The 27433-nt window shown below is 41.3% G+C and overlaps 1 protein-coding gene across 4 annotated transcripts in view; it reads left to right on the top strand.

Moving 5' to 3' along the window:
* The window catches only part of tnrc6c1 (trinucleotide repeat containing adaptor 6C1), a 212556-nt gene that overhangs the window by 161900 nt on the left and 23223 nt on the right, over positions 1-27433 (top strand). For all 4 annotated transcript variants that reach the window (XM_060901343.1, XM_060901342.1, XM_060901341.1 and 1 more), the window contains 9 exons: positions 1244-3607; positions 16274-16459; positions 23739-23902; positions 24044-24121; positions 24289-24346; positions 24435-24580; positions 24657-24788; positions 24882-25022; positions 27189-27308. In XM_060901343.1, the coding sequence (XP_060757326.1) occupies positions 1244-3607; positions 16274-16459; positions 23739-23902; positions 24044-24121; positions 24289-24346; positions 24435-24580; positions 24657-24788; positions 24882-25022; positions 27189-27308 (3389 nt within the window). The remainder of the gene's footprint in view (positions 1-1243; positions 3608-16273; positions 16460-23738; positions 23903-24043; positions 24122-24288; positions 24347-24434; positions 24581-24656; positions 24789-24881; positions 25023-27188; positions 27309-27433) is intronic.

The raw sequence follows: 27433 nt of genomic DNA, 5'->3' as shown, positions 1-27433 counted from the left end.
CGGCGCTTGTGGAAAGCCCTGATTTTCCCAGTGAGTGACAAAAACTTCCGGTTCACGCGGTTGGGTTATATGTAAAAGTCACGACTGGGAAGAAAACGAAAAAAAAGTTTAGGGTCGGGCGGTACGGATTAGGGTCGGTCGGGTAACCGGAAAAACACACTTTTTTTTTTTTTGGCCTAATTAAGGTTATCTTTAATTCCTTTCTGTATTTTTTCCACACACAAACCCATAAAAAGTTACAAAAACTGTTTCTGGGGCCAGTGAACGGATTAATTGGATTTACATTAATTTCAGTGGGAAAAATTAATTCGGTTCGCGAACGGAGTCAGAACGAATTAAGTTCGAAACCCGAGGTATCACTGTGTGTGTGTGTGTGTGTGTGTGTGTGTGTGTGTGTGTGTGTGTGTGTAAAAAAAAAAATATATATATATATATATATATATATATATATATATATATATATATATGAATGAGAGGGAGATTCAGTAGAATAGGAGTGGAGATTTGCATGGGGAAGCTGAACTTTTCTCAAACTTTCATGCATTAGATCTATGGACTTTCTGAAACTAACTCTACACAACTTCTCGGTTTCTGCTTTCTAAGAACTGCTGCTGCTATCAAAAAGACTATCCTGTGCAAATACTTTTAGCACACTTAATATGTGATAATCCCGAATTACCTGTTACCTGGAAGCATTGATAATCCCAGTCCCTGTTTTCACTCAGAAGAGAATTGGTTCCCTTTCGAGTCAGGTTCTTTTCAGGATTTCTTCATCACGTAATCTCAGATTTTTTTCCTGGTCACAGTTGCCTTTGGCTTACACATTGGGCATCTGGATTTATGCAGTTTCTCCCTTGTGAACATGTCTATTGTTAAAAGCATTGTACAAATAAAGATCAATATTTTTCTAGTCAGTTTATTTGAATTGATTATTCATATCATGGTAGTGAACTGGTATCCATTAGGCTTATGTTTTTGGTGTTTAATTATTAAATATGTAACAGAACAGACTGTAGATGGTATTTTCTGCAGGCTGCATTTATTGTTTGGCAAAGACTGACAAGTGTTGAAATAAGTAATAATTTAAAGTAATAATTATAGTTACCAAAAAATTAAATGCATAAGCCTTGTAATTTATTTGAAGTAAGTGATCCAGTAGTTATTTCACAGATATGCAGTATGCATTAATTTTTTCACTCATTTTGTATTTCTTTTTTTTTTCTTCTTTTTTTTTTATATATAGACTTGCCCTTGCAGAGTGTCCATTCAGCACAATATGAGAGTCCTCACTGGGGACATACACCTATCAATTGCAGTGCTGCTATAGTCACAACCAGTGACGGTGGCTGGGATCAACTGGTTATAGACAAAAGTAATACAGAGGAGTGGCCTTCTATTTCTTGCAGCGAAAGCCACATCCCTGCAGGATGCCCATCAGATATTGAGGTTCTCAACATCAACAGCAACACGGACGACATGAGCATGGCCACAGGGGGCAGCCAGCAAGGACACTTTCCCACTAATCATCCCAGTAAAGCCAGTAATAGCCACTCAGGAGGCATCCTCTCCAGCCAGAGTGGGGTCAGTAGAGGCTGGGGCTCTGGCCCATCTCCTTCCGTTGCCGGAGAAGGAAAGAATGATGGCAGCGGTGCATCAGTGGGAGCCAGGACCTGGGGCTCCTCCAACTTTAACTTGAATTTGAATCCCAACGCCAACCCCTCTGCCTGGCCAGTCCTGGGACATGAGGGGACGGGCATGGGTGGCAGCTCTGGAGTATCCAACCAAGCTCCTTCTAATATCTGCAGCCCACCGGGTGCTCCATCCTCTGGACCCAGCAATAGTGGCAATTTAGTTGGTGCCAATGGAAATTCCTCTGGAACTTCTGGTAATAGTAAAAGCAGCTCTGCCTGGGGTGGTATGGTATCTACAGATGCCTCTGAGCCACACTCCTCCCCTTCCACGAATGTGTCTTTTAGTTCTGAACCTCAGAACCTTAACACTGAAGGACCAAATCACACTAAGCAAGAGCCCTTGAGCCCTGCCAATAGTCTGCCTAACTGGGGTGTCACACCTGTTGGCATGGGCTCTTTTGTTCAGTCTCCAACAGGAAGTTCACAGGTCAATGGGGAGGAGGGGTCTGTGTGGGGTAACGGAGATGCCAAGACTGCCAATAGTTCCAAGGACTCAGGCTGGGATTCAGGAAGTGGTTGGAGTCAAGGAGTAGCTACAGGCACCCCTGGATGGGGACAAGCCCCATCCAATGGGGACTGGGGCAAGCATTCCAGTGAACCTAAAGGGTGGGATTCTGCTGGATCTCCCACTCAAGAGCAGCCACTCAGTTCTTGGGGCAGTGGTGCCAATGCTCCAGCTAGTGAGGGAAGCAGTGACAGCATGGATGGTCATTCTCAGAGGAGGGAACACTCAAGAGACATGGCTCCACCTCTTCTGCCTGCCCAGGACATGGATCCAAGGGTTCTGTGCAACACAGGATGGGGACAGACCCCTGTGCGTCAGCACACAGCCTGGGAGACTGAAGAAGCTGCACGCTCAAATTACAAGAATGATGTTGGTACTGAAGCCTGGGGCTCATCTTCAAATGCACCTCATATGGCACAACCACCATCTCATGGTAGCGTCAATCCAAGCTCTGGACCCGACTCTGTGAGTAAGTGTGATGTGCATCGCCCCACAGCAACAACTACATCAGGCTGGGGAACGTCCCCCAGCCAACCATGCTCTGGATGGGGTGACAACACCAAGAAAACCCCTATTGGTCCTGGGGGTTGGGGCAATCCCCCACAAGGAGGCCACAGTGGTAGCTTGCAAAAAAGTGGCCATTCCTGGGCCTCTGAAGACAAGTCTCCTACATGGGATGACTCCCATTCCAAGGCTAAACCTCAAGGTTGGGGTGAGGGCCCTAAGCCATCCCATGGTTGGGGCAGTGACCCAGGAGGGGACAATGGAACTGGAGATGAGTGGGGTGACTCTGGAGAAGGAAAGAAGAATGGACCATCTAGCTCTTCCTGGGAGGGAGATGGATCAGGATGGAAAGAAAGCCCTCGTGGTTGGGGAAAGCCATCCCCAGGTGGAGGCTGGGGAGATGCACAACGCCCCAGTGCCTCAACACAGGGATGGAGCAACAAGTCTCAGGAGGGTAGCAATGGCAGTAGTGCTGGTGGGAGCATGGGATCATGGGGAGGTTCGGGCTCTCTCAAACAGAGTGGCTCTGGTTGGGGAGGAAGCAATGGGGGAGGAGTAAAACATAATCATACTGCAGAGCCCACTGGATGGGAAGAGCCCTCTCCGCCCTCCATCCGACGCAAGATGGAAATTGATGATGGTACCTCAGCTTGGGGTGATCCAAGCAGTTATAATAAAACAGTTAACCTCTGGGACAGGAACAACCCTGGAATGCAGAGTAAAACAAACTCTGGAAGTGCCAACAATCCCCCCAACAACCATCACCACCTTACTCACCGTAATCAGTCTCCGTTGCAGGGCCATGGACATGGAGGACAAGTTTCAACCAACAACCATATCACTTCTGACAATACAAGCTCTCATCAAGCTGTATCTTCTCATAGCAGAGCATCCCTGATGACCACAGGTAAATGAACTTTTGTTGTTTTTTTTTTTTCTTTCTCAAGTTTTATACAGTTCACTTAAGGAATGGCTTGGGCACATTGGGAAATGGGGGACATTATGGAAAGATATACAAATAGATATTTAAGTAAAAAGCTTACCATCAAAAATGTGCTAAAAATGGTCATATGCTATAAGCAGTATGGCATAAAACTAAATATAGATATCAATTATTGGTTAGTTTTATATTTGCTTAAATTTGCTACTGAAAAAAATGTTTACTTTTGCAATTTGCGGTTTGTACATACTGAGCTGTGTTGAGTGGACTGTGTTTGAAGTGCCCCAAAATATGTTCTTTGACGAGAGTACTTGCCTGTCACTGACCTGTAGTGATACTGTGATGGAATGTTTTAGGTACTGTGTCTTATGAAGAGACACGGGTATTGTAACATTGGCGAATACTTCGTGCAGGACAGCTGCATTCATATGACCTAGCCTTTAGCATCACCCTTAAGCTGCAACTGTGTAAAGTGTGGCAAGTTTCTTTTCAATGTTCTCTTGCATGATATATGCATGAAATGCTTATTTTAGCATTCTGTTTCTCTTCTGTTTATGTTGAAGCATTTGAACAAAGTTTTTTTCAGTTTCAATCGATATAATGCACGAGAAATTCTGGTCAATCGATGGTTGGTTATGAAAGCATCTTGCCAAAGGACTACAGTTGAAAATTAGCCTGCTGGCTAACACTGGCACATTTACAGAAATGTTGATTAAAGGTGGGGTACGAGATTTTGGAATAACGGTTTCCGCAAGCCATATTTTGAAAAGAAACAAGCCCGCCCTCGCCATGCTCCCACCCCCCGCGTCTCATTAAGTTAGAGTGTAGAGAGCTTGGGAAAATAGCTCAAACTTTCTCATTTAAACTGTGTTTTCAGCCCCAATTTTCACTCCACACACACAATTTTCTCAAAAGTAGTAGCCACACTTGTGCTGATTCACACAATGTGTCTACCTGAGCGATAGGACTTGCAGTTTTTGAATGAGAAGCCTGAAAGTGAGGAGAGGACAGGCGTGCAGCCCCATAGACTGCCATTATAAACTTGGCAGAAAAGTCACTCGTTTTTAACTCGCTCTAGTGACCTCATTTTTTACACTACAGACAAAAAATTACATCAATGTGTTCAGGAGAGCCTTGTGGCATTCACTGCGAAATAATTTTTTGAATATCTCCTTCCGTTTTCGTGTAAATCCCCGTTGTTTGGAGGGACCTATTTCTGTGCATTTCTGTCTCTCCCTGCTGAGCGCGGGTTGGGGGAGGGGCTGCTCGCTCTCTCACTCACACACACACACACACACACACACACACACACACACACACACAAGGGCCGGGCTGCTAGCGGGCTTCAGTCTGATTGACGTGTCAGTATCCAATCATTTTGAGGTGGTACCTCGATAGGATTGGATGGCGTTTTTCCTTTATTTTACACTGTAGACTGGATTAAAATATTTAGTTTTTGGGTCAAACCTTCTATTGTACTGCTTGCAACAGCTTTTCAAGCAATATGGTAAAAAATACTCCTGAAAAAAATCTCATACCCCACCTTTAATGTGTGCTATCCTTATAAACGAAATGAAATTTGAATTAAAGGCATCCAAAGAGTTACTGATTGTTAAAAATTCTTCCATTAACATTATACAAAATATTACATTTAACAGCCTTAACTAAAACAGAGCCTCGTTTTCCTTATAGGTAGAAGTCCGTACATATTCCACCTCTATATGTAGTCTGTTCTAAGATCTCCCTTCTGCATATTAGTTGTTATAGTAAATGGGGTATTCAGCGTGAACGCACATTCATTCGAGCAGCATTTCACAGATTGTTTGACCAAAAAAAAAAAGGTTGAGTGAATGGGGGGGGGGATATTTTCACAAGTTTCTATTGTCAAGAAGTGCCAAATGGCCAAAAAAACAAAACCCAGTGTGGTCAAAATTCATCAGAAAGGGTTTTTAGCAGAAATTCTTTACTGCTCACATATGATGTGCCCAATTATTGGACTTGAACTGCCTGTTTGAAATGGAGGATGTGCCTGAGGCCTGAGTTTAATATTTGATTAGCTGCTAGGTGAGCAGCAGAAAGACATAATATTGTGGTATATCTGTCAGTATAAAGGAGTTTACTTTTTGGGTTTGTTTGACTTTATAACAATTTATCCATTGTAGAAGTTGTGATTTTGCGAAACATAGGCTTACCTGGACGCAACCGTTTGCACTGAAACCGGATATCCGCCTGTGACATTACGGCACACGAGAACGCTGTTTACCTTTGTTACACAGAGCTATCAAATAAAGGCTTCTAATTCGAAAAAAAATCTCAGGGTGCCACTGCTCACTTGTACTTGCGCTCTCTCTGTCTGTCTGTCTGTCTGTGCGTGCGTGCGTGCATGTGAGTTTTCACTGCTTCACGTGGGCTAAATACAGAGAGAGAACTTTACTGTGCTGTAATGTATACGTGACAGGCTTCTCATTCTAAAAATCTAATCAGAAATTTTCTGTAACCATGTGATTTTTACTGCCAACAAAATGTGCAGATAGGGCTGTGCGATATGGGGAAAAAATGAATATCCCGATACATTTTCTCCATTTCACGATATATATCTCGATATATTGAAATCTCCTCTAAAGGACCCCATGAAATCTAACTTTTACTCTTTACTGTTTTCACTACAATCCCTGCAGATTAAATAACATTCTTGGTTAACTTTACAGGTGGTTTTCAACACCACATTTTAAATTTTCATGTTGGTGATAAATCACAATTGAGTTGAAATAAGACTATTTTTATTCAACAAAGATGTGGCACAAACTGCAAAAACAATCTTGAAAATTGCAACAAAGGGGCAACACAATACAGAGCTGCTCAGAGCTCAAATCAATAATCCACGTCCTCCTCGCGATATCCAAAAAAATGCCAGATGACTGAACCCTTACTAGTTCTTTTAGGAACCAATTGTTCGTCCGCTTCCGTTTTTAATTTGTCGCTGAAATTGACAGAGCTTACACGGCAGCCTATGCAACACCAGCGATTGCATGAACTGAGTCAGCGCTGGAAACCGAAACTAGAAAATCTTCCCACAAGTTCCTTTCAGCACCTAGATGTCGCCCGGGATTGGTTGGTGAGTGTGTGGTGTTTTTTTTTACCCTTTGGCAGCCTCTCACGTTACTGCCTGAGGGACAGGGAGAAAACCACCGGAGAATGTTTTAAACAAACGCAAGTCGGCAGATGACCATAAAATACTCTAGTTATGATATAATAATTTAATGTATCTCGCACAGAATTTTCAGAGATATATCGAGTATATTCGATATATCGCACAGCCTTATGTGCAGAGCAACAGATTTCACTTTTATGAAGTTTAAATGTGACTTAGATAGATAAAACATGCGTAGTCCTGACACAAATACTAATAATATACAATTCTGTTGCCATAGCATCACGATTCTTGACATCTAAAAAGGTTGCTTTTCTCAGTGAATAAACGCAAACCAAAACATGTCACGCAAAAATACAAGGGACAAATTAAATTTTCTTGGGGGGGGTGGCCAGCGGTGGAGTTTATAGGCAGCAGAATGCTCCCGAACACAGGGTACATGTCTGCTGTCTGTTTACTTGTGTGTGTATTCACTGCTTCAAGGAGCAGGCTTATTGTTACACCCAAACGCTTGACACTCGAGCATCTTTAGGGTTGTTTAGAAGCAATTTAGCAGTTTAGAAGCAGCATGTCCACAAGATGCACTAGCCTTGGTAAGTTGTGTAGGTGACGCGACAATTTGTACTCGGAGCACGATATTTGAACCTCAGAGAGGAGGAATAGAAAGATTCACTGACTTAAAGATGAGCAAAACCCAAAAATAAACTCCTTTTTACTGATGAGTAATATCCATACAAGACATGTTCGAGTGTTAATTTGTTCATATTTGTACCTGTATACTGTGTACCGATTTTATTTTAAAAGGCAAACAGTGTCCCTGGGTGCTGACATCTTAATAACGTTGGCTTGAAGATGTTAATTTTATCTTGTGTTGAAAAACTCGCATTTTTCATACGAAATACATTGTGGATCTGAGTGACGTGTTTTCCGAGCTTTCACTCCAATGATGTCATTCCCAGCGTTTTCCCACTGACAAGACGTGCACAAGACGTGGGGGGGTTTCCATTTAATATACCGAATATTGGGCCAGGTGTCCCAGATTAGCAGTGGTATATTGGCTCCATCTTTAAGTAAAGTTCATTTACAGTCGGAGGAAAATGTTTGTACACCCTTTGGAATTTTTTACATTTCTGCCTAAATTGGTCATAAAACATCGCCTGAACTCTCCAGCAATCTTAAGAATGAACAAACAGTGTCTGCTTGAACTAAAAGCACTCAAACAATTACATGTTATCATATTTTTATTGGCCATAAGATGGAAATATTGACAGGATAGGGAGGCATAAGTAAGTACACCCTTAGCTAAGGCTCATCCAAGAGCTAATTAGATGATTAAACAATTTGACTCAGGTGTGAGCCAACCTGATGTCCAATCACTGAGGTGTGTCGTAAGCTACCCACCCCACTGGAAAACCAGTTAAAAGGTGTGTTTTGATGAGAGGCATGTTCTGTGCATCATGCCTCGCTCAAAGGAGCTGTCTGAAGACTTAAGACACAAAATAATTGATTTGTATAAAGCTAAAAAGGGTTACAAAACTATCTCTAAGACCCTTGGTGTTCATGTGTCTACAATTAGAAAAATTGTGCATAAATGGAGACAATTTGGAACGGTTGTTACTCTGCCAAGGAGTGGCCGCCCTGCGAAGATCACTCCAAAGGCACTGCGAGTCATCATCAATGAGGTAAAAAAGAATCCAAGAGTGTCCGCTGAAGACTTGAGGAAATCACTGAAACATGCAGACATCTCTGTGGACACATCTACTATAAGAGAGACACTGAACAAGAATGGGATTCATGGGAGAAGGCCACGGAGGAAACCATTGCTGTCCAGAAAGAACATTTCTGTTCGTTTGGAGTTTGCGAAAAAGCATTTGGATGCTCCTCAGCGCCACTGGAAAAACATATTGTGGTCTGATGAAACCAAAGTTGAATTGTTTGGGGGGAACACACCACATCATGTGTGGAGGAAAGTCGGTACAGCACACCATCAGCAAAACCTCATCCCCACCGTCAAGTATGGCGGCGGTAGCATTATGGTGTGGGGGTGCTTTGCTGCCTCTGGGCCTGGACAACTGGCTATAATCAATGGGAAAATGAATTCTCAAGTATATCAAGATATTTTGCAGAAAAACCTGAGGCAATCTGTCAAAAAGTTGAAACTCAAGAGAGGATGGGTCCTGCAACAGGACAGTGACCCTAAACACAGAAGCAGGTCGACATTAGAATGGTTTCAGAAGAACAAAATTCACGTTCTGGAATGGCCCAGTCAAAGCCCCGACCTCAATCCAATCGAGATGTTGTGGCATGACCTCAAGAAAGCCATCCATTCCAGGCATCCCATGAATCTTGCTGAATTGCAACAGTTTTGCAAAAAGGAATGGTGCAAGAGTTCTCCTGATCGTTGTGCCCGTCTAGTCTGCAACTACAGGAAACGTCTGGTTGAAGTTATTGAAGCCAGAGGAGGGTCAACCAGCTACTAAATCAAAGGGTGTACTTACTTATGCCTCCCTATCCTGTGAATAATTCCATCTTATGGTCAATAAAAATATGATAAAACGCAAATGTTTGGGTGGTTTTAGTTCAAGCAGACACTGTTTGTTCATTCTTAAGATTGCTGGAGAGTTCAGATGATGTTTTATGACCAATTTAGGCAGAAGTGTAAAAAAATTCCAAAGGGTGTACAAACATTTTCCTCCGACATTATTATTATTATTATAGGCGGCACGGTGGTGTAGTGGTTAGTGCTGTCGCCTCACAGCAAGAAGGTCCGGGTTCGAGCCCCGTGGCCGGCGAGGGCCTTTCTGTGTGGAGTTTGCATGTTCTCCCCGTGTCCGCGTGGGTTTCCTCCGGGTGCTCCGGTTTCCCCCACAGTCCAAAGACATGCAGGTTAGGTTAACTGGTGACTCTAAATTGACTGTAGGTGTGAATGTGAGTGTGATTGGTTGTCTGTGTCTATGTGTCAGCCCTGTGATGACCTGGCGACTTGTCCAGGGTGTACCCTGCCTTTCGCCCATAGTCAGCTGGGATAGGCTCCAGCTTGCCTGCGACCCTGTAGAACAGGATAAAGCGGCTAGAGATAATGAGATGAGATGAGATTATTATTATTATAACATTACACTGTGGTGCGATGATGTGAAGTTTATCTTCAAGTGGTGAATATGTTCACAAGTGAACGAAGCACAGAAGTGAAAATATTTTCAGCATGAGAAGATAAACATATGTTCAAGCCAACGTGTGATGTTCTTTATATTGTATAGACACATTCACACACACACACAAATTTATCAAAACAATTCGTCGATTTCCTCATGAGTGACAGATTTATATCATGTCCTGGATGTAGCTCGTATGAAAATTGAGTGGTGGTATTTTTTTTTTTTTTTATATATATATCAGCCTTAAAATGAAAACCACTGACAGGTAAAGTGAATAACATTTTGATCATCATGTTACAATGGCACCTGTCATTGGGTGGGATATAGTGTGTGTCAGCATGAACTTTTTCAGCAGTTTGTGCTACAATAGCTCTTCTGTGGGACTGGACCATATGGGCTAGCCTTCGTGCCTCATGTAAATCTCTGAGCCTTGGCCACCCAAGACCCTGTTACCGGTTCACCAGTTGTCCTTCCTTGGACCACTTTTGGTAAGTACTAACCAGTGCATACCGAGAACACGCTATAAGACGTGCTATTTTGGAGATGCTCAGACCCAGTCATCTAGCCATCACAATTTGGCCCTTGTCATAGTCGCTCAGATCCTTACACTTGCCCATTTTTCCTGCTTCCAACACACCAACTTCGGGAACTGACTGTTCTCTTGCTGCCGAATATATCCCACCCCTTGACAGGTGCCATTGTAATGAGATAATCAGTGTTTTTTCACTTTACCTGTCAATGGTTTTAATTTTATGGCTGATCGGTGTATACACTCAATACTTGGTTGGGGCTCCTTTATCACAAATTACTACATCAATGCAACATGGCATGGAGGCGATCAGCCTGTAGCACTGCTGAGGTGTTATTGAAGCCCAGTTTGCATTGATGATGGCTTTCAGCTCGTCTGTATTTTTGGGTTTCTCATCTTCCCCTTGACACTCATAGGTTCTCTCTGGGGTTCAGGTCAGACAAGTTGGCTGGCCAATCAGAAATATGATCAGGAAACCATTTGGTAGTAGTTTTGGCACTGTGGGCAGGTACAATGTCCTGCTGGAAAAGGAAATCAGTATCTCCATGAAGCTTGTCAGCAGATGGAAGTATAAAGTGTTCTGAAATCTCCTGGTAGATGGCTGCATTGACTGAACTTCATAAAACACAGTGGACCAACACCAGCAGATGACATGGCACCCCAACTCAGGCTTGTAGTACTTGAGTCCAGGACTCGTGCCCTAATTTTAAGTACTCGTGACTCAACTCGGACTTCAGCACTGATGACTCAGACTCGTGCATTAACTGCATTAGGACTCCTAGATTGGAGACGAGGACTTGGATTTTTTTTCTTTATTTTTTGTAACATCCCATAATAATTTGGCATAAGATATTTATATCTACATTAATTTAGTACTAATTTCGTATAAGAGTGTCACACCAGCACGCATTGGCGCGTGCATCAGATAGACTCTCGGGCGCTTTCCGGACAGTGCGCGCGCCAAGCGGAGTCTCGTGTGTGGCGTAAACGACTCGCACCTGCACAGGATTAAAGCACAAACAGCGCACCTATATAAAAACTGTGAAAATACACTCACTTTGCGAAGTATTGAGTTGCGTTGCTGACACGTTGCTGATCCTTATTTCCTTGTTTGGTTTCCTGATCCCTGATTTCCTATTTCTCGTCTTTGATTCTGCCGAGTCCACGATAGCCTGTTTGTGCCTCGCTCGACCTGTTGCCCGTTTTACGATTTTGCCTGCCGTCCCAGATTGTTTACCTGTCTTCACTCGTATTAATAAACACACCTTCTGCACTTACATCGGTCTCCCAACCATCTCTGACAGAATACTTCACACTTCCTGACAGAGAATGCACATTCACCTGTTCAAATGTCATGTTCAGGAACAAACTAATGTTAATGGTGCTAAAACAGCCACCATCAAATGGGGTGTTGGACTCGACTCTGACTCCACTCTGATCAATAATGCACTCTACTCGGACCCGACTCTATTTATTTATTTATTTATTTTTTAAATGGCTTGGACTTGACTCAGACTTGAACACCAGGGACTTGAGTAATCAATACACTTGGTAATCAATGCAGTCTATGTAAGCCCATGGCCCTGAACTTAACTTCACAGCTGATGTCAGAGAAGGGTATTCCGTGCTGATTGGCTGAGTGTGTGCGGTATCCCGCGTTGACTGGATGAGCGATGCGCACTTAATGTTCATTGGTAACTTACAAAAATGGCAGAACCTTCAAGCCGGGTAAGAGTGAGCAAAACACCAACGGATTGCAGCTTAGAGTTTTTCACAAGGAAAACTGTGGAAAACAGCTCGGCAACAGTGGCAGACCATAGTTGAGACTGTGACTGCCAGTTCGTTGTATGTTGCCGACCAGCTCGACTCTGACCGTGAGTGTGTTTACGTCATCCACACTATTGCCAAAATTTAATTATCAGTATTTTGCACAACTCGTGCCATGTTGTAAAAAATTAAAAAGTGCCGTGCTCTTTGCACCTCGCTGCACTTGGGGGGGGGCACTACTCTTTCCAGTTTTTCTTGGAGAAACCCTGATTATAAAAAATGCTGGCGTTTCTGATGCCTTGTTTTACAAGAACACACCAGATCTCCCGACAGCAATAATGTCTCTAAGTTCTTGTATGTTAGTAACACTACGTTCAGACTGCAACCTGAAACGACCCATATCCGATTTGTTTTTTTAGGCCGTTCACATTACCAATTATATGAGACTTGTATGCGATCTCCAGTATGAACGGAAAACGACCCAAAAGTGTCCCGCATGCACAAATTGACACGTAATAAGCACATCTACGTAATACGTAGACAAAAAAAAAGCGCACTCTTCATGTTTAATGATTTCTTTTTTGTTTGTTTGTTTGTTTGTTTGTTTAATTATCTGGTTAGTGTTAAAGTGTGAGGTCTCGTGTGTGTTTTTGTTTCTGAACTGAAATGAAAACGTGGAGCCTGGTAACAAGGGTTGACTCCTAAATGTGTCTCTAATTTCTATATAAGTGCACTACATGTTACTAGGAAGTAATGGATTTTTAAACTCTATATAGTGCACTCGAGCTTCAGTAGGCAGTCATTTGGGATACGGCCGCTGTATTACCAAACTCTTAATTCAGGCTTAATAATTTGCACATATTTATTTCGTCATATTAATAAACTTTTTCTACATTTTTATAAATATTTATTTAGATTGTTTATAGCCAGCTGAATTCTGCAACTTCTCTCAGCGCTGGCTCAAGGTGCAGAAACACCAGTGCAGTTTGCTATGGAGATGAGGCGAGACCTGGCGATGTGGTTTTTGTGGCGGCAGCGGAACTCACACAATAATCTGATTAATGTGGGCAGCAGACTAATGAGACCGAAGGTGTCAAATTACTGGAAATTTCCAGAACAATCTTATAATCTTGTAATACAGGATGGTTTAAGTTATAAATCAGTTATAGAAACTGTTTTATTTAATCAGGCTAACAGATCAACATCCAGGTCCCTACCAAATCCACCATTAGCTTGATCAATTCTATAGAAGTCTATTTAAATTCTGAAAACTATACAAATGTTGTTGTTTTCCACCAAAGAGGCGGGATTAGCCAACGCAGAATAGTGACGTTTGTCTCTTGTTGATGACGTGTAGGTCGCATGAATGCGAGCTGTCCGGTCAGACTGCAGTCGCATGTGAAAATAACGGATATGCATCGGAATTAGGACCACATATCCAAGCGGCCTGGGTCGCATGTGAAAAAAATCGGATCTGTGTCGTTCAGATTGTCAATAACAAATCGGATACAGGTCGCATATGGGCAAAAAAAATCGGATACGGGTCGTTTCAGGGTGCAGTCTGAACATGGCCTAAGAGTCAAATGCAGGCTCGGTGTTGACCTTATGGTCATTTCGTTTCATTCTTCTGTAAATATTACACTAAGTTTTTTGGTTAAATTCAAAATTTCTTTTTTTTAGCACTAACTAGGTTTTACTTTGGGACATACACACACTTTCACAATAGAAAGGCATTTAAGTGGAAGTTTTGTGAACTAAGTGCCATCGACAGTATCCTTTGCCCATCAAAAATACCCTCTCTGGGACACACTCACCATATGATGAGATTGCAAATGATTTTTTTCAGAGAATGTCTCTTTTGAAGCAGGTTACTGTTGTTGCACAGTTTAAAAAAAAAAAAACAGGACTTGAAACAGATTCAAGACACATTTGCAACAGAGCTTCGCATGTATTTGGAATGTGTGCCTGTCAAAAAGTGCCCTCTCCGGAAAACCGCAAGGATTGTCACTACCACGTACAAATATTGCTGCGCAGTATTTTGAAAATTTCTACTTAATCACATAATAATAATAATTTAACTACTTGTATTGCGCCTGTTACATAAAAAATGCTCACAGGCGCATTACAAAATCAGAAAAATGTCAAGTATAAAAATCTAATTACATTCTATGAATATTTATAAATCTTACATTCTTAGTGAACAATAACTAACTGATAATAAATTACGAAATCATCACTATATTTAATAACAAAACAAAAAATAACTATAATTTAAAAACCTAAATGAAGACAAAAGCTCTATAATATTCTATCGCTTAGCAGTTATACGCCTCTTTAAATAGATGGGTTTTCAGGAGGCGTTTAAATGTATTTAGATTGTCTGTAGCTCTTATTTCTATTGGAAGAGTGTTCCAAAGTTTTGGTGCCGCAATTATAAATGTGCTGTCATCTAGAGTTCTCTGACTTTTAAAACTAGGTTGCTTTAACAGAAGCGTATCTGAAGTATATCTAGTAATTATCTTAAATTCTATAAGTTCAGATAAATACAAAGGAGAAAGACCATTCACAGCTTTGTAAACTAGTAGTAAAATCTTAAACTGGATGCGATAACTAATCGGAAGCCAGTGAAGTCTAAATAGAAAAGGAGTAATGTGATCATAGCGGCTAATTTTCCGGATGACACGAGCGGCGGCATTTTGAACCCGCTGGAGCTTTTGTAGTTGGTTACTAGGCAACCCATAAAGTAGGCTATTACAAAAATCTAGTCTACGAGTGACAAAGGCATTAACTAATATCTGTGTTGAGTCATAATCTCCATACATTAAGTCATAAAGCCATACATTAAGTTTTTCACTTTGTATACCTTACTCTTGAGGATAATAATGCCGCTTTTCCACTACAAACGCGGCTGAGTCGGGCTGAGCCATGCCGTGCTGAGTCGAGCTGAGTGGGGCTGTTGGAGTTGCATTTCGACTACAACCGCGCTGAACCGTGCTGGCTGGGAGTGGGTGGACACATTGGGTGGAGTTAGCGAAAGTGGGTGGACGTCACGGGATGTCGTTAAGCAGCGCAAACAGTGACATCAGTGATCTTTTAAGCGGTAGTCTCACGACCCGAATAGTAAACAATAAGCATGGAGGACATGGAGTGGTTAGTGTTGCTGGTCTTGGTTCTGTGGCTTGTCGTCACCGACAACGCCAACAGATACTGGCAAGAGCGTATAGATGAGGCGAGGCGCATAAGGCTTCATAATTCTCGTAATTCTCCTTCTTCCGGGTTTGCGGTGTTTACAGATCCCAGCGTGCTCGCGGGGCGTGTGTGGGCATGTGAGGACACTCCTCCTCACCAATCAGTGCACAGGGGAGTGTCTGCTCACGCCCCTAGCCTCACTCGGCACGGTTTGGCTCGCTTCAGCCCTACTCCAAAACGGTGCGAGTTTTAGGGGCTAAGCAGGGCTGAAGCGAGCTGAGTCGTGCTGTTTTTTGGTAGTCGAAACGCGAGCCGTGTCGGGCTGAAGTGAGCTGAAAAAGGGTAGTGGAAAAGGGCCATAAGAAAGTGGCTCCATTTTAGAAATCCACAATATGCTGTCTTCTCACCACAAGTAGCATGCCCAGTATTATGACCTGTAGCTCTGAAATTCTGCGCATCTCAAAAGGTAATTTTTGTCAGAAGATTCAAACAATTTAACACCAAGAGTGCCATACGAAATGATGTCAGTATAGCACTTGTCAATTCTATGTAGTAATACTACATCGTTCGTAGAGTATGGTTTGGGATCCAGCTCATACAATAAATTTGATAACTTTCTTCAGTTGTTAAATTAATTCACGCTGTTGAGAAGGGTGTAACATAATCCACTTTGAGATGTTCTTCTGCGGGTAGCACACAGTGGTTCAAGCGTCATGGTTGCAACACTGCAACCATCTCCATAAGAAATGCTTTATATGGAATATATGATCTTCATAAGAAATGCTTTATATGGAATATATGATAATTGTAGTGTTCCTGAAGTTACTTATGCCTCTGTATAGGATGGGGAGAAATGCCTAATGTCCACTCCAAACCTGAACCCTCATGGGGAGAGCCAGTGCCCCCTCCAGCAAGTGTGGACAATGGCACATCAGCCTGGGGCAAACCCCCGGGGGGCTGGGGTGACAGTGGCCCTGAAGGCTATAGCCGATCTGGAGGCCCACCAGGATCTGCCCCCTGCAAGCCAGGTTGGTTTTCACCAGCATATCTACTGTACATCCCAAGTATCATGTAGCTAGTAACGATGCACCTGAAAATTACATTAATCAGAGCAGTATATGGTTACCTAGCATGCAGGATACGTAAGGAGTAACACACAACTCGAAAATTGTGCTTGCTGGGGGCTGTGATGCTGCCAAGTTATCATTCATGTTACAACCAGAATTATTGTTCCCGTTGTGGTGTTGTACAAAAGTAATGCACACCTTCTGACCAAGAAGATTCAAGAATTCAACCACACTGTGGTATAAAACTAAAAAATCTTATGTAAGGAAGAGATCAGAGCAAGGCCTCCTGTTCTGAGTGAGTGTGTTATTCCTCTTGTGCTATTACAAAGTGCTAACCATTATAATTCCTGAATTATCATATTATTTAATGCTTTCTAGTTAATGTCGTGGAACCTAAAAGATGTCCGTTTCTGTTATCACATTGGAACTGCTATAAACGATCACGTTCTCTTGAAGACAATAAGACAGAAAAACATGTCTTTTTACCAGGAAACCACAAAGCAGTCTTCTGTCCTTTGTCGTGTTGTGAAACTTTTCTTCTGACTGTTAAACGAAAATGAAACCCAAAAATAAACGCTGTCTGCTGATTACAAGTGCCCTGATGCCTGCCTACCCTCCCACCGTACATTTAAATTCAAAGTAAACAGAAATTTATCCATTTAAATAGTTATTACTTTATTAAAAAAAGGCTTACCTGGACGCAACCATTTGCACCGAAACCAGATATCTGCTTGTGACATCATGGGATCGCTAGTATGCCGTTTGCCTTCGTAATACAGACCTGTCAAGTAAAGGCTTCTAATTCTTAAAAAAAAAAAAAATCATCTCTGGGCATTGGAGTACAGCTCTCTCGGAGTTTGTGTTCACTGCTTTGGATGGAAAAGAGAATTTCACTGTGCTGTAATGTACATGTAACAAAGGCTTCTAATTCTAAAAATCTAATCAAATTTTCTGTAACCATGGGTCACAGGTCAACAGTCTTCAGGATGAAATCTCACTTGGGTAGATAATGCAATACGCAGTACTGACAACGATGCTCGTAAACAATCCTGTTGTCATAGCAACATGATTCTTGCCATCTAAAAACATTGCTTTTCTCTGTGAATAAAAAACAAAAGCAATGTCACAAAAATACAATCGGGCTTATTTTTACAGCCAAATGCTCGACACTCGAGCATCTTTAAGCTGGGCATACACTGTGCGATTTTTTTCAGTCGCAGTATTCAGCTGCTGCTCACACTGTACGAGTGAATCACAGGGGTAAACAGCACGCAGCTCGCGATTCTTGTTCTCACACTATACGATCCGATGCTCGGATGCGATGCTCGGATCCGATGCTCAGGATTTCAAACAGGTTTGATTTTCATCCGATCGATCGGGAGGAGCTCGTGAGGTGTTAATCGCTTGTCATTACCCCATGTCAGGGCTCGAAATTAACTTTTTTTTCTTTGTGTCCCCCAGTGGTCCCGAATTCTGTGTTGTATTGTCCCGAATGGAAGCAATAGTGTCCCCATTTTTTTCCTCTCTGAAATAACCAGTGGTTAATATTATCATATGAAGTTACTATTATATTTGTAACTATGCGATTTTGAACCCTTTATATCATTTTTACAATAAGTCACAAGACACAAGCGACACATGTCCTATACATCATCTACTTCAAAATTACAGTTATTGCATTTTCAGTTTATTAAACTTTGGCGAGCTCGCTGTATGAATAGATACCCGTTTATTTAAAGGGGCCAACTAGCTCATTCAGAAAATGTTTCAACTCCCTACATCTGCAGTACACTTTAGTTGAAAATAAGACCCCTTTTATGTTCATTTCATCTACTTATACCTTGAATATCTGTTGGCACTTATAAGGCCAACTTATAATTTTCACCATTACCGTTATCCATTTTTATGAACTTTCCGTTATCCATTTTTATGAACTTTCGCTGCCGAAACGTGGGTGCAAATGTTAGCAACATCAGCATAGTGCCAGGTCCGAGCCTAGTTGTGCTGCTGACTGACTAAACTTTCTGAACTAGAAAGACACCAAGAAAACTCACTTATTCTGTTGAACGGTATCTTCCGTCAATATCATCCACATCATTCCTGTTGTATTTTATAACGTGTCTAACAGTGTTCATTAAGTTCATTCAGTTGCTAGCGTTGCCTGCAGACCAGGCGATGACACTTTGGATCCTGAAGGTCCCGGAGACGTTATGTCTGGGCTTTCAGTTTCTTCCCCGCGGTCGGTCCGCTTCAACCACTTCAGCATTTTTGTTCTGGCAAGAGTTGGCGCAGCGTGTGCGCTAGCAATTCCATTCCAAGTCCATATAATGCGGACTCTGGCCGAAGATTCTAGAACAGAATGCGCTGCTCTGTAGCCTACGGATGCAGGTGCATCGAAAGTGTAGCTACTAATGTATTTTTCGCTGTTAACGTTTTAAAATTAAAATTGACAAATTAGGTGAATGTCTACGTATGGTTTACGGCTTTGTAAATAATATTAATGTAGAACTTTTTTTTCTAGATCTATTTTTTTCCATTGTCCCGGGATTGTCCCAGATATGATAATTTTGTGTCCCGATGACATTTTTTATGGTCCCCGGGACGTCGGGACACCGTTAGTTTCGAGCGCTGCCCCATGTATAGAGGGCTTTCGCGTGACGTCACCACACCGCGAGATTTTGTTAGGGCGCCATATTGGAAGACCAAGTACACATCTATGCAAATACATACATACATACATACATACATACATACATACATGCATAAAACAACCTACACCTGAAATGTAGCAGCAAATTTTCTTTATTAACATGTTAACAGTGTTTTCTTTACTACATTAACAGTTGTTCCATTCTATGAAAGACCTGTTCAGAATTTGTTCATTTATATTTCATATAATAATCAGTGCAGATTAAATGAAATTCTCCACTATCATGTTAAAATAAATTATAGCACTTGACCACCATTGCAATCTGTATTCATGCTGTTATGGATTTTTTTTATTTCATAATTTATTTTTAATTTACTACTCATCTCTTTTTATTTATATATATTTGAATTATTTGGACATGGGGAAAAACTATATTTAAAATCCAAAGAGGGCTGGAGGGAGGAAAATTAAAACAAAAGAAAGAAATGAAATACATAACATAAATGTGATAAAATTAAGGATGTTTTTATTCAGTAAACATTTTAAAAAAATGTTCAACACTCTAGCCTAGTGACTTACCAGTAACAAAATGGTCTGAACATATTCTGTACTGCTGTAGACGAGAAGTATTCAGATCCGTTCTGCATAAAGCAGCTAAATCCTCTCGCTGTCTCCTGGCAGAAAGCTCCTTGGTTTGCTCCCCTTGTGTCTCAATCACAGCTGGTATTCTGTAGAAAGACTTCTTTTCACCTTTCCCATCAGCTTTGTTGGAACACCCTAACACAGCACAAAAGTTTACCATTGTAGGTTTTTGATGATCCAAGTGCCTTGTGGGTTCAAATACCGCGCGCTGCCGTTATTTCCCCCTAATCACGAGTTTGTTGGTCTTCCAATATGGCGCAGGGTTTGTTTACTTCCGGTTTCGGGTGACGTCAGTGAAAGGGGTCTATATACTACACGATCCGAGACGCACGATTGAGCCAAAACTCGGCCTGATCTCCAAAATAGTAGCACGAGTGAAAATCGTGTCAAAATCGGGCCAAAAATCGCACAGTGTATGCCCAGCTTTAGGGTTGTTCACAACAATGTAGAAGATGTATATATCTCAGTGGCGAACCATTACTATTAGAGCTGGGACTTGAGCTCAGCCAAAACTTAGCCAGACACACCAAAAACGCAACAGGGTAAAGGATTTTGCAGGGGATTAGCAGCAGGCTGCCAGGTCACTCTGTTGTGTGTAGCTGTCGATGTTGATTTTAAAAGTAACTAAGTAAATTATACAGGGAAGTGAAGAATACTTTAAGTCTGAGTGAAAAATACTGTGGCGAGCTGCGTGGAAGAAAAGTCAGGAGACAGACATATTCGCTTCTCGACGTTAGCCTGTGCTATTTGCTCTCGATAGCACTGGCTTGACCGTTTTATTAGCATTCACTAACACTACTGACGAACGCTACACCGGCTGGAAGGTTACTTCACTGCTATGCCGACTCGTGGATAAGCTAGTGTCGGGTGATAACTCTTTGGTCCCTCCCACTATAAATTAAAATCTGATGAGTTAATTCATCTGTCACTTCCTACATAAATATACCCTGCCGTGGCCTTCTGTTCCTGGCAATGAAGTCCAAACCAATGAGTGAGCCAGCTCTAAACTCTTCTCAGCCTAGAGACAACAAATAAAATTGGATAACTCTATTTTAATGTTTTCAGGACATTAACCCTTTCATTTCTGAAGCAAATTTAATAGAAAATGAGGCCGAATTAGAAGAATGAAATTATGAAGAAATGAAAAATTAAATATAACCTATTTGAAATGCTGATATGTTTGTCGAGTCATGTGGCAAGTACGCAACATCACAATCTGATGTCAGAGCGCGGTATTTGATCGCTTTTTATTTTAAAAGAAAAGCGATCTGTACGCAGTATACAGATACAAATATGAACAAGTGAACACTCTGGCATGTTTTGTATGGATATTAGGGGTATTCACACGGCAACTTTTACTCCGGTGGAGCACCGGGGCTGCCCCGGTAGAGCGTTCACACGGTACAAAGTTATACCGGTGTAGCCCCTGAAAGCTGCTTAAACCGGTGCAAATCTAACCCTGCTCGGGAGGTGGTTTAAGAAATTTACTCCGGAGTAAATGCTAGTTTGCGGGGCAGCACCGATATAAAATAGGACGTCTGAACGCTACAGGGGTAGACTCGCTACGCGTGAGGAGAGTTGATTACATACGAGCATTGCATAATTTGCATCCTGGTATTTTGCGCTTCCAAAATGGCGAATATCAACAACAACAGAACTGCGTGTCTTCCAGTGTTGCCAGATTGGGCAGTTTTAAGTGCATTTTGGCGGATTTGAACATATTTTGGGCTGGAAAACAGCAGTATCTGGCAACACTGGTGTCTTCATCCACATTGTTTTCCCGGCGCTTGGTGATGCCATGACAACCGGGAAAAGGAAGTACATTTTCACGCATGCGCATATTTCATTTCCGCATTATTACTATCGTATAGCACGGTCGCAAAAACTTCCGTGTGAACTCAAGTGGGGCTGCACCGGTGCTAACACGCTTCTCTCTAGTAAGCAGGTTTGTGACGTGTGAACGCTCCACAAAATTTACACCGGTGTAAGATATATCGCAACAAAATACATCGGTGCAGCATCAATGCAAATATGTGCCGTGTGAACACCCCTTTAATCTGTCGGTATAAAGAAGTTTATTTTTTTGGGGTTTTGTTTGATTTTAAAGAAAGTTTAGTTGGATCCTGTGCAAGTCGTTGCTATAATAGCATATTAGAACAAATGTATGAATACGAGCCTGCGATTTGCAATCAGCTGTCACAGCCGTGCTGAACATTGAAACACATTCTGACCAAACGCAGATTAATTTAACAGCAGATGGTTAAGAAGTTCATATCGAATTCATTCTAAACACTAAGGTTTCTGCCCACTGTGCCATGTAGAGTATTTGAGCTATACTGACCTCTGCTGTTGAGTGAATGAAATACATGATCTTATGTATTTGGTTGAATTCCAGTTATTCATGGTGAACTGTTTGGGGGGGGGGCACAGGGCCGCGTTAACCCTTGCCGAGGCCCTGGGCAGACACCCCCCCCCGAGGCCCCACCCCCGCCTGTTGTCAAATGCGCTCAGCAAATTCACCCCCTCAGACGTGTCTGTCTAACTAGACACAGAAACTTAAATAATGACAGTGGCACAATTAGAAATACTATTGAACGATAAAACTTTATATCCATCAACACCTATTTAATTGAGAAAAAGCAATGGTGAAATAGGCAATTGCGTGGTGAAAAAAATCCATCAGACATCACGGTCAACAAGTCTGGTTAACTCAAGTTTAGCCTCAAGAAGCCTTTGAATGAGTGAGTCAATGAACAACATGTCAAGAACATAACCTCGGCCTACAACAGTTTCTTTAGTATTCAGAACAAGAACATTCATTTGGTATATAACCGTTCGTTTTCATTTTGGAATCCAGGCGACTTTTAACTTGTGAAAACAAAGAGCGATAACAAAGAAAAATATCTTCCTTCTCAGAAATAAATCTCAAAATGTTAGGCTATGTGAAACATTTCATCCTTTCACACACGTAATGTCCCAAACAGCAGTGGCACACAGCTTTGCGCATTCAGTTTGACAGCCATGGGTCAACTTACAAGGGCACTTTCCTACTTTTCAGGAAAGCGAAGTCATTAATTACCGTATTTTCTGGACTATAGAGCGCACCTGTATATAAGCCGCATCCGCTCTATTTAAAAAAAAAAGATATACAAGCCGCACCGGGCTATAAGCCGCAGATATCCATGTTGAAAAATTAGATATTTACTGCACGTACAGAACGATTTTGTACTGTAAACGTACATGTATGTACCTGAACAGATTTTTTCCGAACAGTGCCTTTTAACACGGCAGCAACTTTGCTGATTAAAACGGAACAGAACCAAGAGAAAATAACCGGTATTTATTTACCTTCATTTCTCCTGTGTTTGAAACCACAAGTCACTTTAATCATCTTCGCTGGATTTGAAAATAATTACCAGTTAGTAATTTGTCGTGCGTGTTCTATCTGCTAAAGATCCGCTAATTCTTCTTTGCATTGATTTTTCGTCTATCTTATTTTTGATTCTACTTCCGGTTAGAGCGCCCCTAGCGGTGGAAGAAAAATCCACAGAATAGCCGCACCTTTGTATAAGCCGCATGGTTCAAAACCTAGGAAAAAAGTAGCGGCTTATAGTCCAGAAAATACGGTAAATCATTGAACTCAAGCTGGCGTAGCGTGTGAAGACATGGTGGACAGTGATCATATTGACAATGACGGGTGATTTATGCGACGGGACAAGGTGGGCTTCCTTACGGGTGGCGAAATGCATCAAAAATGTTATCAATATGATCAAAACTTCTGAAAATATCGTTTCATATTTTCCGATCTCGCTACCTCCGAGGCCCCCTAGTGGCCGAGGCCCTGGGCAGCTGCCCATGAAGCCCATTAGGATAACGCGTCCTTGGGGGGGGGGGGGGAGGTTATTTGCAGGAATTTAAGTTGTAGATGTGTGTCGTCTATTTTTACAGCCTCTAAATCTATGCAAGATGGCTGGGGAGGTGGAGAAGACATGGGCCTGTCGACAGGCCAGTGGGAGCAGGATGAGGGTGACATGTGGAACAGCACAGCCTCTCAGGAGAGCAGCTCATCCTGCAGTTCATGGGGCAACCAGCCCAAGAAAGGTGCTCAGAAGGTCAGTAAACACACAAATAACGATAGTTTACATGCTCACATTCTTCTTTCATACGTTAAGTTGAATTGGTGTCCAAAGTAAATGCTTATAAGAAATAATATGGGTGAAGACCGCAAACATTGATCTTTTCTGGCCTTACAGGCGAAGGTTCCTAACAAACAAGACGATGCCTGGATTATGACCCGTCTGATTAAGCAGTTGACAGATATGGGTTTCCCTGTAAGTGTTCGACATGCCTCATTAAACAGGTTTTTAGAAGTACTGGTGTAATGCCTAATTAATATACAATAATCAGCAAAGACGGTGTAGACTTTTAATGCACGACTTGCTTGCAAAATTCCACGACGTTTGCATCCTGATGCATTTTCCTCAATATGCGTATACAGAGAGACCCTGCAGAAGAGGCTTTGAAGAGCAACAATATGAACCTGGACCAGGCTATGAGTACGTGTCGCATCTTGACGGATTCGCTTCAGTGGGGTGATTTTAATCATGTTTAGTGTTTAAAACTCGGCCTATGTTTCTGGCGTAGGTGCCCTGTTGGAAAAGAAGACTGAATTAGATAAGCGAGGGTTGGGGATTTCTGACTACAGCAATGGCCTCGTCAACAAGCCAATGAGCTGCAGGCCTTCAATCATCTCCAAAGACTCCTCCGACCGTCCTGCCTTCCTGGACAAGGTAGCTTAATCATTTTTATCTTCGATATTTGTTAAATATGGCATGTTTTACACTATTTGATCATTCTCCACTGCAGGATGGAGTACTAGTGGATGATGCCCAGACTTCACCGTTTATGCCTTCTCCCAGCCTAAAGCTCCCGTTGGCTAGTGCTGCCATCCCTGGCCAGAGTCTTGGGGTCACAATGCAAAACTTGAACAACAGACAGGTTAGAGGGAGAGGAGATGGGATGATGTTGGACATACCGTGTTTCCCTCAGTCATTCTAAAAGACATTGTTTTTCTTTGTTTGGTGTATGTAGATGCAGAGCGGAATGTTTGGCAGTAGTGGAACAGCACAAACTCGGGCCCTGCAGCAGCCTCCTCCTCAGCCAGCAGTGCCACCTCTCAACTCCTCCCAGCCTAGTCTACGTGCTCAAGTGCCTCAGTTTCTCTCCCCTCAGGTGAAACGCATACAGCGTAGCCAGGAATCAATTTTAGGGGGGTTGATAAAGTACTAAATAACATCATTGTTTGATGTGTGAGAAGCTTTTTGGGTAAATGCCAGACAGTAGGTGCTATGGGTAGTATTCAAAATGTCCTATTATTTAAGGCACAATCTAACATCAACTAATTGTGTCATTCATGACCGTTCCAGTGAGCATGATTTAAAATAACATCTTAGTAATAAGGGAGAAATTACATCTTGCCTTATAAACCCAGATCCATCATTCATTCTTCCTAATACTGTGGACCTCCACAGGCCATCACCTTGATATCTCAATACTGGATAGTGTCTTTTAAACAAAAACAGGAAAAATTGCATTAGGCTGATTTTGGTTATTTGAATAGCACCTGGTAGTGAATAAAATTTTTAATTTAAAAAAAAAAAAGTGTTCATTTGACATCTGGGCAATTAATTATGGAATCATAAAGAGCTTTTATGAACATTACTGGGCAAAACACTGTTAATCTGACACGTCTAATCTGCTGTACTGTAAGGACCCAAGAATAAACAGTCAGAATTGTCAATGAGAAATAATTTTGGGGGTTGGTTGAAAACTTGAAATCCCATCCCCTAGCTATGCCTCTCGACACATGCACTGAGTTTTACACATCCACACGTTTGCATGTCGGTCTAAACAGACAAGTCAGCTTGTGTTCTGTCAACAACTAGTGAATTGTTTTGTTTATGGCAGGGCTTTTCAAAGTGTGGGGCGCGCCTCCCCTAGGGGGCGCCTGAGTTCTTTGGGGGGGGGGGGCGCAACGTGAGGAAAAATAAACCAGAATAAGTTACTATTGTGGACATTTAGTGAACTTCAGCTAGCCTTTGCCAGAGACATAATGGATCGATTTTTAGTACCTAAAGCTACAGTGATTGAGGAGACAGAGTTTGGGCCAAGCAAAAAAAGAAGGAAGTATGACCACAATTATTTAAAGTTTGGATTTTCATGGACTGGATCTGAAGATGCTCCACTGCCACAGTGTGTTGTCTGCCAAGAGGTGCTAGCTAACGATGCTATGAGATGTTTAAAATGTGTAAAACGATGTTTTTTAAAAAAAAAGCACAGATGTTTAAAATGTGTAAAAAAAAAAAAAGTTTTAAAAAAGCACATGTTTAAAATGTGTTAGAGGTTTTAAAAAGGCACAGATGCTTAAAATGTGTAAAAAAAAAAAAAAAAAGATGTTTTAAAAAAGCACAGATGTTTAAAATGTGTAAGAGGTTTTAAAAAAGCACAGATGCTTAAAATGTGTAAAAAAAGATGTTTTAAAAAAGCACATGTTTAAAATGTGCAAAAAAAAAAAGATGTTTTAAAAAAGCACAGATGTTTAAAATGTGTAAAAAAAAAAAAGTTTTAAAAAAGCACAGATGTTTAAAATGTGTAAAAAAAAAGTTTTAAAAAAGCACGTTTAAAATGTGTTAGAGGTTTTAAAAAGGCACAGATGCTTAAAATGTGTAAAAAAATAAAAAATTTAAAAAAGCACAGATGTTTAAAATGTGTAAAAAAAGATGTTTTAAAAAGCACAGATGTTTAAAATGTGTAAGAGGTTTTAAAAAAGCACAGATGCTTAAAATGTGTATAAAAAGATGTTTTAAAAAGCCCAGATGTTTAAAATGTGTAAAAAAAAAAAGATGCTTTAAAAAAGCACAGATGTTTAAAATGTGTAAAAAAGATATTTTTAAAAAAAGCACAGATGTTTAAAATGTGTAAGAGGTTTTAAAAAAGCACAGATGCTTAAAATGTGTAAAAAAAAAGATGTTTTAAAAAGCCCAGATGTTTAAAATGTGTAAAAAAAAAGATGCTTTAAAAAAGCACAGATGTTTAAAATGTGTAAAAAAGATATTTTTAAAAAAGCACAGATGTTTAAAATGTGTAAACAAAAAAGATGTTTTAAAAAAGCAGATGTTTAAAATGTGTAAAAAATGTTTTAAAGCACAGATGTTTAAAATGTGTAAAAGGAAAAAATAATGTGTACAACAGCCTTTTTTTTTTTTAATTCGAATGGAACATTAAGTATAGCAACAACAAAAATTGTAAGGGGGGCTGTTGTTTATTTGCTCTCTGAGGGGGGGCTGACTCTCCCACACTTTGAAAACCCCTGGTTTAAGGTATTTTGTTGTCTCATAGGTTCAAGCACAGCTCTTACAGTTTGCAGCAAAAAACATTGGTCTCAACCCTGCACTTTTAACCTCACCAATAAACCCTCAGCATATGACCCTGTTGAACCAACTCTACCATCTGCAGCTGGTGAGTGTTAACATCTTCACGTCACGATCAGGAAGAGTTTTGGTCAGTATAGATGACAAACCAAAGTGTTCCTCCATTGGTGTTGATTTTGATGCAGGTATTTTTAAATGAAATGGGAAGCGTGA

Source organism: Neoarius graeffei, chromosome 20 (assembly GCF_027579695.1).
Source record: "Neoarius graeffei isolate fNeoGra1 chromosome 20, fNeoGra1.pri, whole genome shotgun sequence".
Classification (NCBI taxonomy): Eukaryota; Metazoa; Chordata; class Actinopteri; order Siluriformes; family Ariidae; genus Neoarius; species Neoarius graeffei.
This window is presented reverse-complemented; position numbering and strand designations above follow the sequence as displayed.